Source organism: Setaria italica, chromosome III (genome assembly GCF_000263155.2).
Source record: "Setaria italica strain Yugu1 chromosome III, Setaria_italica_v2.0, whole genome shotgun sequence".
NCBI classification, from domain to species: Eukaryota; Viridiplantae; Streptophyta; class Magnoliopsida; order Poales; family Poaceae; genus Setaria; species Setaria italica.
The window spans coordinates 19144019-19157225 of NC_028452.1; the positions used below are offsets into that span (position 1 = coordinate 19144019).

Sequence of the window (13207 nt, forward strand, 5' to 3'; positions counted from 1 at the left end):
TCCTCCTCAGCTCCTCAAAGGCGCCACGCCTTCGGTAGTTCGCTGGCACGGCTCTCGCTTACGCGCACTGCACAGACCCCTGCCTCAGCAGCCAGCCAGCCATGGCGTCGGAGTCGGACCCTGGCTCCACGGACCCGCTCCTCCCCCGCCGCCGCGCGCCGTCCAAGGGCGGCTGGAGGTCCGCGCTCTTCATAATCTGTAAGCCACCACCGCACCCACGATTTCTCGCCCCGATTAGATTCGATTCTCGCTTACTGGTGAGTGGTGAGAGCGCGCGCGGCGCGGTTGCAGGGGTGGAGGTGGCGGAGCGGTTCGCGTACTACGGCATCTCGTCGAACCTGATCAGCTACCTGACCGGCCCACTCGGCCAGACCACGGCGGCGGCGGCGGCGGCCGTCAACGCGTGGTCGGGCGCCGCGTCCATGCTGCCGCTCCTCGGCGCCGCCGTTGCCGACTCCTGGCTCGGCCGCTACCGCACCATCGTCGCCTCCTCCGTCCTCTACACCATGGTCAGCCTCAGGCCCCCAACAACCGCATCCCCCTCCTCTTCCTCCTCGATCTCACGAATCACGACCTCGCTGCTCGCTGCAGTTCTCTCTCTCTCATACTCTCGACAGCCGGCATATTTTATCAGTTCCAACCCCTGCGTTTTCGTGTATTACTTTTCGCTGTCATGTCGTTGCTGACCTGTCCGCGATCATATAAAAATCCAGTAAAGAAATTTCGCACGATAGGCGCATGGATGGGGAGCCGCGTGCGTAATTAGTGATTGTAGTACTGATTATAATTAGTGGAGATAATTTTCATTGCGATTTGCAAGTGATGATGGATAGATTCTGAGAAGCAGACAGGCAATGGTGGCATGAGCAAAGCTTCCTGGCGCAGGCAGGCAGCGCCCACAGTCCACAGGCGCACGATTTTGTCGGGGGCCTGGGGTGGAGATTGCCGGGCGCCGCAGCTGCTGCAACCACTATACAGCCTGCAATCTCACACTTCACTCCGTCGTAACCGTAGTATTCATAGCTCGGCAATAGCTGTCCCGTTGTGCGTCGTGCTGTCACCAGGCGTAGAAGCAAATTGGAGGGGCTCTTCCTCTTCCTCCTTCAAAGCATCCATCCTATCTGACGTACCAAAAAAAACTTCTTTTTCGTATAAGTGATCTGGACTTGACATTGTTACGTGTGTGCAAATTGCTCCGATTTTCAACAGGATTGTGTTGCACTTTGCACGTATCTTCTCCGGAGACGCCTTTGGTTCGTTCAGTCCCTCTCAGTGTGTCGGCTTCATCAGCAGGATTGCAGAAAAGCGTGCCTTGTGTCCTTCAGCAGAGCCAGACAGTTCAGAGGCAAAATAGAGCAGGACCGGCCGGTGGTCGCGTTCGAGTAGTAACGGAACCAACCAAAGATGGCAAGCCAAAGCGAACCACGCTAAGGGGTGTTGGATCTTTAATCCATTTTATATCATATCGAATATTTGGAGACTAATTAGGAGGACTAAATATTAGCTAATTATAAAACTAATTACGCAGATGGAGGCTAATTCACGAGACGAATCTATTAAACCTAATTAATTCATCATTAGCACATGTTTACTGTAGCATCACATTGTCAAATCATGGACTAATTAGGTTTAATAGATTTGTTTCGCAAATTAGTCTCCATCTGTACAATTGGTTTTATAATTAGCCTATATTTAATACTTCTAATTAGTATCTAAACATTCGATGTGGCAGGAATTGAATTTTAGGAGGTGCTAAAGAAACAAACACACCTAATACTATTTGGGTAACAGATGTTCCGTCCTGCGTACCTTGGAGATTCGAATCATTGCTTCTCTGACAAATGAATATACACTGCTAGTTTGAGTTGAGGGTCCATGTCCAGGCTGCAGTGGTCGTAATTTATTATGAATCCAAGTAAATTGATTTTTTTTTTCAAAACATAGTAGCCTAGGCGCATATACACGCACACATGCTCACTCTTAAGTCCAATCATACTATACACACTCCGTAAATTTAAGCTGGCAGATTTTTATTTGGATTAACAGCGTCTCTTATCGATGGACACGTCCCTTCCACTTTAAACTCGGCGAGCAAATTTTTACAGATTCTATCATAAAAAAACTAATGGGCTGGGCAACACTGTTGGCTAAGTTAAAATAATTTTACAAGTAACTTACTTATCCCAAGAACGTAAGTAGTTGTATCTTTTTGAAACCAAATAAAACTACAACATTATGTAAAAGAGAACATTATGAAATAGTTTTCAAGATACATTTCCATTTATCATTGTTCTGTTCATGTATCCATTTCGAATGTTAGCTTTAATGCTGTATCAAAATGACCACCCTCATCAAAATTTGGCGAATCTGCAGGGCCTTGGGATGCTGACGCTCTCATCCATGTTCCCATCACCTCAACAATGCGGCGTCGCCGCCGACAGCCGAGGAGCATGCCCGCCATCCTCGTTACAGACAGTCTTCTTCTACATCTCGCTCTACCTGGTGGCCATCGCTCAGAGCGGCCACAAGCCCTGCGTCCAGGCCTTCGGCGCCGACCAATTCGACGCCACGGACCCCGACGAGTCCTCGTCCCGGGCCTCCTTCTTTAACTGGTGGTACTTCGGGATCTGCGTGAGCGGCACCATGACCGTTGCGATCATGAGCTACGTGCAGGACAACGTCAGCTGGGCCCTCGGCTTCGGCGTGCCGTCCATGGTCATGCTCCTCGCGCTCGCCATCTTCCTGCTCGGCACGAGGACCTACCGGTTCTACGGCGGCTCGCGAGGCGGCAGCAACGTTGGCGCCGGCACGTTCTCCCTCGTCGGCAAGGCCTTCGTCGCCTGGAGGAAGAGGTCCAAGGAAGCCTTGCCGGCGGAGCTGGAGCACGGTGACGGCGAGCTCGCCGTCACCGAGAACGCGGCGCTCGCAGAAGAGGTGAGCGGGCTTACGAGGCTGTTCCCGATCTGGGCGACGTGCCTCCTCTACGGCGTGGTGTTTGCGCAGCCGCCCACGCTCTTCACCAAGCAGGCGGGGACGCTGGACCGCCGGGTGGGGTCGTCGTTCCAGATACCTCCCGCGGCGCTGCAGTGCTTCCTCGGAGTCAGCATCGTGTCCTGCATCGTGCTGTACGACCGCGTCCTGGTGCCCGTGGCGCGCCGGGTCTCCGGCGTAGCCTCGGGGATCACCATGCTGCAGCGGATCGGCACGGGGATCGCCCTGTCCCTGGTCACCCTTGCCGTCGCCGCGCTGGTAGAGATGAGGCGGCTGCGGGCGGCGAGGGACGCCGGCCTGGTGGACGGTGGCGGTTCCGGCGGGACGGCGGTCCCCATGAGCCTGTGGTGGATCGTGCCGCAGTACGTGCTCCTCGGCGCCGCGGACGTGTTCACCATGGTCGGGATGCAGGAGTTCTTCTACGATCAGGTCCCTGGCGCGCTCAAGAGCCTCGGGCTCGCGCTCTACCTGAGCGTCCTCGGCGTCGGCAGCTTCATCAGCAGCTTCCTCATCACGGTCATCGACGGCCTGACGAAGAGGAACGGCGGCACGAGCTGGTTCGCCGACGACCTGAACCGGGGACACCTCGACTACTTCTACCTGCTTCTTGCTGCGCTCACTGCGTTAGAGCTTGTCGCTTTCACTTACTTTTCAGCGTCTTACGTTTACAGGAGAAAGGCAGGCAATAGCCATTGACTAATGAGCAGAGGCATGCATATGTATAGTTCACCTATGGACTATGGAGTCAAGATCGTGTATGCCATCACATTAGATGGCAGCAGCAAAAATAAATAAAGTAAAATAAATCCATCAATCTTCAGTGTTCTGGTGAAATCATAATGGGCTGTTTTTAGCACACAAACAGCACAATCCTGCAGGCTATAGTGAAAGAACTCCCAACCTTCGGAAATGGTTAAGAAGGTGAACTATGGCCCAGGTATGCGTTACAAACTTGCAATGACAGCACCAGTAAGATCATAGGGCGCAATAATGATTTCACTGTTGATTCTTCTAGGTGAAAAATTGCTAACTGCTTGATTACATAATAAAATTGAGCAGAAGAGAATCTTTAGACCGGTGTTTGGTTCACAGCCCCATTGTGCCAAGCCAAAATTAGGTCCTGCCCGGGAAACTCGGCATCCATTTGGTTTGAAGCCCAAATTTTGCAATGCCATGGAAAAATTTGACCGGCAGTAATCTATGCACAACCCTGGTGGCCTTGTGATTTTTGCCATTTTCTTTGAACTGAATTTGGAATTACCCAGGTTTTGGCATAGCTAATTTACACAGACAAGATGTTAGCACTTCATCATCTGATCTTATTGGTACTCAGCTTAATGGAACAGAAAGATGAGTATTCCTTCGGCAACATGATACTAGAATGCTTCACCAAATTAAGCTACAGCCTTGAGGCGCACAAAATTATCCAACCAGAACTGAATCTAACAACCTACAAGTACAGGCGATGCAGAGCAGAGGAGCAGCAGAGCTCACCTGCTCACCGCCTCACTCCTCGAGCTCAGCGGCCGGGTCGGCCAGCGTGGGCAACACGGGGTACTTGCGCGAGAAGCACGCGTCGCAGTAGTCCCCCGCTTCTTCGCCGTAGATGCCGTGCAGCTTGCCGAGCGACAGGAAGGCGAGCGAGTCACTGCCGATCTCCCTGCGCACGCCCTCCAGGTCCATCCGGTTGGAGATGAGCTCGCCCTCGCTCGGCGTGTCGATGCCGTAGAGGCAGGACCCCACCACGGGCGGGCTCGCGATCCTCATGTGCACCTCGCGCGCGCCGGCGTCGCGCAGCAGCCGCACGATCTTGCTCGAGGTGGTGCCGCGCACCAGCGAGTCGTCCACGACCACCACGCTCTTGCCGGCGATGACGCCGCGCACGGGGGCGAGCTTGAGCTTCACGGCGAGGTCGCGGATCGCCTGCGTGGGCTGGATGAAGCTGCGGCCGCTGTAGTGCCACCGGATCAGGCCCTGCTGGAACTCGAGCCCCGACGCGCGCGCGAACCCGAGCGCGGCGTAGAAGCCAGAATCGGGCACCGGGATGACCACGTCGGCGCCCGGGGCCGGGGACTCCTCGGCGAGGGCGCGGCCGAATGCGGTGCGGCGCTCGTGGACGGCGTGGGAGAAGACGACCGAGTTGGGGAGCGAGAAGTAGATGTGCTCGAAGACGCAGGCGCGGCGCGGGCGTTGCGGGACGAGGCAGGCCGAGGCCACCGACATGTCGCGGCGGTCGACCACGACCACCTCCCCGGGCTGCACCTCGCGCTCGTAGGTGGCGTCGATGAGGTCCAGCGCGCAGGTCTCCGACGCGAACACGACGGCGCCGTTCCGGCGGCGGCCCATCACCAGCGGGCGGAACCCGTGCGGGTCGCGCACGGCGAACATCTTGTCGGCCGTGAGGAACAGGAGCGAGTAGGCCCCCGCGAGGCGCTCGCACGCGTCACAGACGCGCGCGAGCAGGGGCCGCGACAGCGACGTCGCGATGAGGTGGAGGATGACCTCTGTGTCCGAGGAGGTGTTGAAGATGGAACCCCGGGCCTCGAGCTTGTTCCGGAGTGCTTGGTAGTTGACGAGGTTGCCGTTGTGCGCGACGGCGACCTGCCCGAACCGGTATCCCGCCAGGAACGGCTGCACGTTCCGCAGCGACGCAGCGGCGCCGGCCGTGGAGTAGCGCACGTGCCCGATGGCGGCGGGGCCCGGGAGCGAGGCGAGGCGGGACGGGTCCCCGAACACGTCGGCCACGAGGCCCAGCCCCGTCACGGACTTGAGCTTGCCGTCGCCGCCCACGGCGACGATGCCAGCCCCCTCCTCCCCGCGGTGCTGCAGCTTCTGCAGCCCCAGGTAGCACAGCGACGACGCGTCCGGGTCGCCGACGACCCCCACCAGGCCGCACTCCTCGCGCGGGTGGTCATCCGCGTCCTCGTCCACGCCGTAGGAGAACGGGGTGACACGGTCGGGCAGGAGCGCCCCGGCCGCCGCCCCACGCCGGCCGGAGCCGCAGCGCAGCGAGAGAGGGTACTGGATCGCGGCGTACCTGAGCTGGTGCTGGTGGTGACGGTCGGAGCCAGCGGCGGCGCGGTGGTGGAGGAGGAGGAGGCGAGACGTGGACGCGGCGGCGGCGGCGGCGGCGACCATCCCCATTGGAGCGAGGAGGGGATTGGAGCGGGGCGAGGGCACACGGGCGATGCCCCTCTCTGGTGCGCGTCAAGGGGCGGGATTTAAAGGGTTTTGGCTGGTGGGCGCCTGGCTGCCGTTGGATTGGGAAGCGAGGTGCTGAGCTCGGTCGGCAAATCGCGCTGGATGGCGGCGGAGACCAACTGACATGTGGGTCTAACACTCAGCCGACTTAAAGAGGTGCCGGTACTGGAATCGTGGACCAGGATGCGTTGAATCCACAGGAGAAGAGACGTGTTGACTCGTAACAGTCCATACAAAGGCTACGGGTCACAGGCCCAGGAATCCTATGGGCCACAAAGCCTCTCTTTCCCGTATAAATGGATGGGCCCTTATTAAAAGAAGCTCGACCCACAAGAAACCATCCAAAAAAGGCCCAACCAAATCCCTCCATTTTTTTCGGTTGGAGAAGACAACGTGTTTGTTTCCAATCTAAGCTGCTGAATAAGGCATCGGCGGTAGAGCTGGTTAAACACGTGCTGGGGCTGAGGGAGGTGGAAAGAATGCGGGTTGTCCTCCTGCTATGGCACTGGTGGTTGGAGGGGAACCGCGTCAGAGAAGGAGAGCATATCCGGGAACCATCCGGGACTGCCTCTATCATCACGAAACTCTCTGACGAATACGTGGCAATAGGGGAAAGGGAGAAGGAGAATGCCCAGCTTAGAAGACAGAAAGTGCACTGGTGTAAACCATCCGGATGGTGCCTACATGGCATGCTCGGGCGATGGAGGTTGGGGCTATGTGATCAGAGATGATGCATGCACAGTGGTTAGTGCCGGAGCCGGTCGATGTGAATACCTCCTGGATGCTCTGCACGCAGAACTTCTAGCATGCTTGGAAGGGGTACGAGCAGCAGGGGAAAAAGACATCAGCAAAGTGGTGATTCAGGGGAAAAAGGCATCAGCAAAGTGGTGATTGAGACAAACTCAATTCTTGTCAAGTTGGCGGTGGTGTCGAATACCTTCTCTCTCGCAGCAACTGGTGGAATTATCTTCGAGATCAAGAATGTAATAAGCACGTTTTTTACTTCATGGTCTATATGGCGCATGCATTGGCTGCGATGGGATGTAAGCATGTGTTTGGTTTTAGAATGAAGTGAAACGGGTTGGGTTCAATCTATCTCGTGTTTGGATGAGAGGACTGGATTTATTCCAGTCTTTTGTTTGATTGAAGGGGTTGAGAGGGATGTGATAGATGCTATTTTAACACTGTTAGCAATGGATCCACCTGTCAGCTGCAGGACCCATCTGTCGTCCTCTTTTTTTTTTACGTCACCTTATCTTCTTCGTCCTCCCTCCACTCGCCCGATCCTCCACGCCGCCCGATCCTCCCGATCCTCCATGACGCCGGCGTCGTTCGCTCGCCGCCCCACGCCGGCCTTCCCCACGCTAGCCTCCCTCGCGCCGCCGGCCGCCCCCTCCCTCTCCCGGCGCAGGTCGGCACCGGCCGCCACTCCCTCTCCCGGCGGCGGCGGGGCTCGAGCTCGCCCGGCCGGCGGCGCGGGGCTCCAGGTGCGCGTTGACCTCCAGCAGCGGACGGAGAGTGATGCTGTTGATGTGGGTCGAGTGTGTCCGCTCGTTTTGGACGAATGCATTCGACCCGCATCTAGGAGGAATATTCCCTCCTGGGTCCAACCCAACCCAGATGCATCTTCAACCAAACGGGACTCGATGGGGGTCGAACCCGTTCCAACCCAGTTCGACCCCAAACCAAACACACCCTAAGTGTCCTCATTGTACCACCAGCAATGGGAGGGTACGCCGCAAGGCATCGAGGTCCTAGTAGCCAGTGATTCCACTGAGCCATTGAGTTAATGGAATTCTATTCCCCTTAAAAAGAAATCTTAGAGCAATTATATTACTACACCTTAGCAGTCTCATAGATCGTCCGTAGGATTTTCGCTGACGTGGAGGAGAGAGGGTGAGGAGAGAGAAAGAGACTATTATTATTCATGAAATAACCGCCTCATAGGCTAGATTTTAGGACTACGAGATGACTACTCCACCATTGTACGAATTGTGGTTGCATGCAAGTCATAATATTTTTTTTCTATACACAAATTAAGAAAAAAATTATTATGAGACAACTTAAAAAGACAACCCATTCTACTAGTTGTTTGTTAAGTCATCTCAAGATTACGTGTCAATGCATGAGATCGCCTGTTAGACAAAACACCAATATGCTTGCCCTTAAGCTAGAAGCTGGAGTTCCTCGTAAGCCAGAGAAACCATCAGCTTATTTGAATCAAAATACTAAAAATTTAGACTAATTTAAAATTGACAAAATTAAATTATAGGTTCTCTGAATTATTACTCTACAGATTCGACTCTCTAAACTTAGCTTCGGGTGTCATCTGATCACCGAGCTTGCAAATTGTAAATTTAGTCCTCCTGAACTCGCACTGAGTCTAGAACTTAAATTTGGATGATCAAGTTTATCATAAGAAACGTGACCATTTTAAGTAGTTTGCTCTTCACTTAAATTGTGGAGATTAAGTGAAGAGCGTGTTCTTTATCTAAATCTGAAGATTTGTTGGTGACACAGTTTTGGCTCGAGGATCGGCCGATTGAGGAACAATCTGCTCCGGGATAAGTTGTGCGGCCTGTTGGGAAGAAACAAATTTAGTATTGGTTATACATATGAGGAAGTTAGAGTAGAAAGATTAGTTGTATGGCTTCCACCAGGACAGATGCAATCGCTAACCTAGCTTCTGATGCTGCCAGGGGATCAATGTCCTGAATTGCTGGCAAGACATCTGCTTGGATTGGTGCGACTGAGGACTCGGCTGATGTTGCTGCTGATTGGTAGCTGTCCGAGTTGTCGCCGATTCAGCACAAGCTCGTACACCGCGACTCGTCTTCTTTGTGGTAGACATTTTGAGCTTATGCTTCAATCGGCCGGTGGCTATGTCTTCCATTGATGGGACATGATAGCCGATGAGGGGGTACGACGTGTACGGATGATGGGTCTCTATTAGTCTGCCACTCCGATTGTGCGTTGGAGGCACTTAGCTGTCAACCTGCGCGGAAGAAAAGGATAACGATAAGAAAGTTCTGCAGCATGTGAGAATTATAAGTAAGGAGTCGGCAGAAAAGTATTGTTACCTCTGCATTTGGATTAGCGTGAGCGGGATCCAGTTGATTGCAATACACTGCAGGGACCGCACAGAAAATGTACTGTTTCCACTCGGCCCACCATAATTTGAATTGCTGAGTGGAGAAGGGGACCACCAGCCAAGCGCTCAGATCAATGGTGTTGGAATTCGATGTCAGATTATATAATCTGCTGTATTCTAGTCCTCGTGAAATTGGTTCTCAAAATTTCACTCGGCCGACAAAGTGAACTCCTATTGGCATCTGTCCCAGGCCAAATTGCCGAGCCGCTACCGACGGATTATATAATTCGTATGTTGGAGAGTCCTTCCTAGAAAAGAAGTTCACCGGTAGAATCCCAGGTTTGATCGAGTGTCCATGATTCCCTTGTCAAAGGTGTTGGTACCCGAGTCAAAGCAGTCAGGATTCTCAAAAGTTGGATTTTCTCTCTAATACGGATACCAATTCGTCACTTCTTCTCCAAAACCGTTATAAAAGCATTTGAAGTGCTCGACTATTCTTGAGGGGGCGAGTTTGCTGCCTGGGAAAGAGGATACAACTTCGCCAAAGGAAGTGTAGCGTCGTCTTGTCGATGGGTCAGTCTCTGATTCGACATTGGGGAAAGTCTTGGTCTCAATCCGCTCCTTGAAGATTTCACTCATGAGCTAGAGATTGACAAACCACCAAGGACCACCAGGGTTCCCGATAGGTTCTCCAGATGATAGCTTCACGGCGACATGATGCAACATGTAGTACACTGACCCTAGCAGGTGCTTTCCCAAAGGGACTGCGGCGCCTCCGACTAGTGCTTCGGCCAAAGCTTGTGTGTTGAAAGTAGGACCAGCCGATTTGCCACAGAAGAGATATTTTTCCAGCCACATCTTTAAGAAGGCCGTGTGCTCCTTTCCTGTAATGGGTCCGGTCCTCATGTTCTTCTCAATAAAGCCTTTCCATCTGCCGATGGCTTTCGTCTCCAGCCGATGGGTAGGTTTGATTAAGAAATCGAAAGATGAGTCGGCGGAGGAAATATCGAGGCCAGTCAGCATCAGGACATCGGTCAAGGTTGGAGTCATTGGTTCATAGCTGAAAAGAAATGCATTGAGAGCGTCGGACCATAAGTAAGATGCTGCGATGAGCAGAGATTCATTCTTCTCCATATGAGATAGAGACAGATTTATGCAATGGCCAATTTTTCGCTCGTCCCAGAAGACTCTATTGGAATTTGACATTCTGAAAAACCAATCTCTCCATCCGGGGGTTTGATTCAGCCAGGACTTGAAGGTGTTCGCCCAATTATCTAATTCCATGGTTGATTGCTTAAAAGGGATCCTATGAGTTTCTAGGCTAATCAGATCAGTTGGGTCAGGATCTCCCATAGGGCCAGGGCTGATGAATCCAGGGGTGTCGGCCATGGGGATGGTGATTCTCTGTCCGAGCTCCTGAACAAATGCGAAGAAAGACTAAATAACAAATCCAAAATTGCGAAAAGATGAGGAGAGCCTAGAAGACTTACTTCGGAAACGAAGGCCATGGTAGCTGTGGGTGCTGCCATTAGAACTTGGGGGTCAGTGTGGTCGATGGAGGACGTGAGCAAGTCACCAAAGTGTAATGGGATGCGCCTAGAGGTGGCACGAGCAAGGTCGCCAGAGTGTGCTGGAAGATGATTCGCTGAAAAGGAAACCCTTTTCGCCTGGAAGAAGAAAATGCAGCGGAAGAGATGAGTATATGTGGGATGGCTCAGGAGAAGGGTAAATATGGAATTTTTACCACGCCATCTATGCTAATTTCGAAAAGAGCGGTTGCCTGCGGGCGCTCTGTTTGAAAAAAATGCAATCATCAAGGAGAAGATTTTGGGAGCAAAGAAGGTTTTGCTGTATTTATTGTTGCGTCTCTTCCGGAGGAAGGAATTGGAGTTGAGAAAATTTCAGAGCAAAAGATATGTTTCACTTCAAAACTAGGGGGCATGTATTGACGTCGGTTTTTGACACGTGTCAGGGTCGGCTTCAAGAGGAGAAGAAAGTGGCCGATACGATTAAACAAGAGGCTATGGCTAGAAGAATCGGCCGATAAAGCTACAGTGTTTTGGCCGATTAGCCGATGAGATCGATGGGGACTAGTTGATTGGAAGCCAGAACAGCTTGGCCGATATGGGCCTGAATGGGTCAAAGCGGTAACAAGATGAAGACAGGATTGGCCCATAGAGGATTGAATGGTGTTCGACTCCGATACGAGTTGTATCCGTATGTAAATATTTGTTACTTTGAATAAGAGATAGAATATTGAGTCGTAGTCGGTTAGGAAATGACTTGTAACAGGGTATAAATAGGTGCCTCGTGAGGCTTGTAAAACAATCAACAAACAACAATACAAATCTACTTTTCTATGCAACTTTATTTCCAAGTCGGTGACTTCGCCATACCTTTTTATTTCACGAGTTCGTGCGAGTTGGCAGGGCTGCATCAACGTGATCTCCGGCCAATTTGTAAGTTCCACGTTTTGAGTAATATCTAAGCTTTAACTTCAGACGCATCGCTGTTGTTTCTTTTAGATTTATTCACTAGTTATCGATATTTGCTAGAATTATAGGTCTTGCCTGTTATTTTAGTTTTTATCACCAGTTATCCACCTTGAGGCACGAGTTGTCGGCTATATCATTACATTATTTATTATCATACAGCCGATTAGATCTGTATCAGGTGTTGTCTCTGTAGCATTATTTAGGTTACTCTAATAGTTTCTTTTACATTTGCTACGTGATTATCGGCTGTTTTATAGCCGATTATCCTTATATTGAAATCGGCCAACCCGCTGATACATCCTTTGGAGTAGATCGGAACTTCAGCCGATCGAATCTCTGGAATTTGATATATTTCCTTTCTTGTCAATCAACAGGTCAGATTGACTAGCACGTCGTGTGAAACGCACCAGGACGACAACCCGAATAGGAGTTAAGCAGATTCTCCCGGGTTTTGTGCTTGACGCAAGAGTCGGGACCACTGTCCGACTTTTTGCGTCAACACCCGCTCCTGGTGACGGTTATTGAGTTTTCCATGGAGGTCACGACAGTCGCGGGGATTGCTGTGGAGGTCGTGGTCACATTGTCAACTGGGTCGGCTGTGGCGTTCGCCGTCTCCTCTTCCGTCGCGGCGACAGTTGTCGCGGTGGTGGTTATCTGATCGGCGATCCTTGTCGTCAGGGTGGTGGTCGTTGCTTTGGAACTGCTCCATCTCCTCCTCTAGAATGGGTTCTAGCCGACCTCCCCTGCGATGGTCGTGATCAGCTTGGCTGCGATCGGATCTACTCTGAGTAGATCGGCTTCGGGAGTGCCGGGTAGATGTAGTTATGGAGTGTGACGACCGGCTTCTTGAGCGTGCTGGGGCCTGGGCCCTCTCCTTGATCTGAGTATTGGCGACACGGATGCTCGGCCGAATTCGCTGCAGTTGCTCCGAGTCCAAGAGGTTCTCTAGGTCGGTGAAAACAGCCCCCAGGTTGGCCCGGGGTGTGGCGAAGACGCCGTGATCATTTTGCTCAAAGTCGTTCTGGGGGTTGTGTGCCCGCATGGGGTTAGGGCACCTGCGCCGACCTCCTGCGTCACCTTGGTCAACATTGTCACCGTCGTTAGGTTGCGCTAGCAGGATGGGTGGTGCGTCGGTCGCTGCGGAAGCGGTGGGTAGCTGACGAGCTTGCTCGGCTCGTTCCTGCTGGCGTCGGACCGCACGATCATGGTTCCTATTGTTACGGCCTTCCTCGTGGGAGTAAGTTTCCCCATCTTGTGGAGGTTCGTCGTTGGAGACGAAGACTTCCTGATCTGGCGAGGTGAAGCTTCCATCCTCGCCCTCGCCATAGGAGTTTGGAGTTAAGGCAAAGCGAGGGACCTGGAACTCAACGTAGTCCGAAAACTGGGTGGGTCATCATATTGGATCTGGAACGACTGCGCGAGTTTTTCT

General features: G+C 52.7%; 2 protein-coding genes across 3 annotated transcripts; one reads left to right on the forward strand and one right to left on the reverse strand.

Moving 5' to 3' along the window:
• The first annotated feature begins 6 nt into the window (after positions 1-6).
• On the forward strand, positions 7-3805 carry LOC111256589 (protein NRT1/ PTR FAMILY 5.10-like). 2 transcript variants are annotated; one of them, XM_022824761.1, is made up of 3 exons: positions 7-198; positions 292-509; positions 2374-3805. In XM_022824761.1, the coding sequence occupies exons 1-3, from the start codon at positions 102-104 to the stop codon at positions 3685-3687; spliced, it is 1629 nt and encodes a 542-aa protein (XP_022680496.1). In that variant the 5' UTR covers positions 7-101; the 3' UTR covers positions 3688-3805. The 2 variants fall into 2 exon arrangements, with proteins under 2 accessions (XP_022680496.1, XP_022680497.1); XM_022824762.1 differs by having other exon boundaries at positions 87-198; positions 270-509.
• A 385-nt stretch (positions 3806-4190) lies between these two features.
• Positions 4191-6199, reverse strand: LOC101769583 (amidophosphoribosyltransferase, chloroplastic). Its single transcript, XM_004961923.3, has one exon. The coding sequence runs from the start codon at positions 6133-6135 to the stop codon at positions 4498-4500; it is 1638 nt and encodes a 545-aa protein (XP_004961980.1). The 5' UTR covers positions 6136-6199; the 3' UTR covers positions 4191-4497.
• Between the last annotated feature and the right edge of the window lie 7008 nt (positions 6200-13207).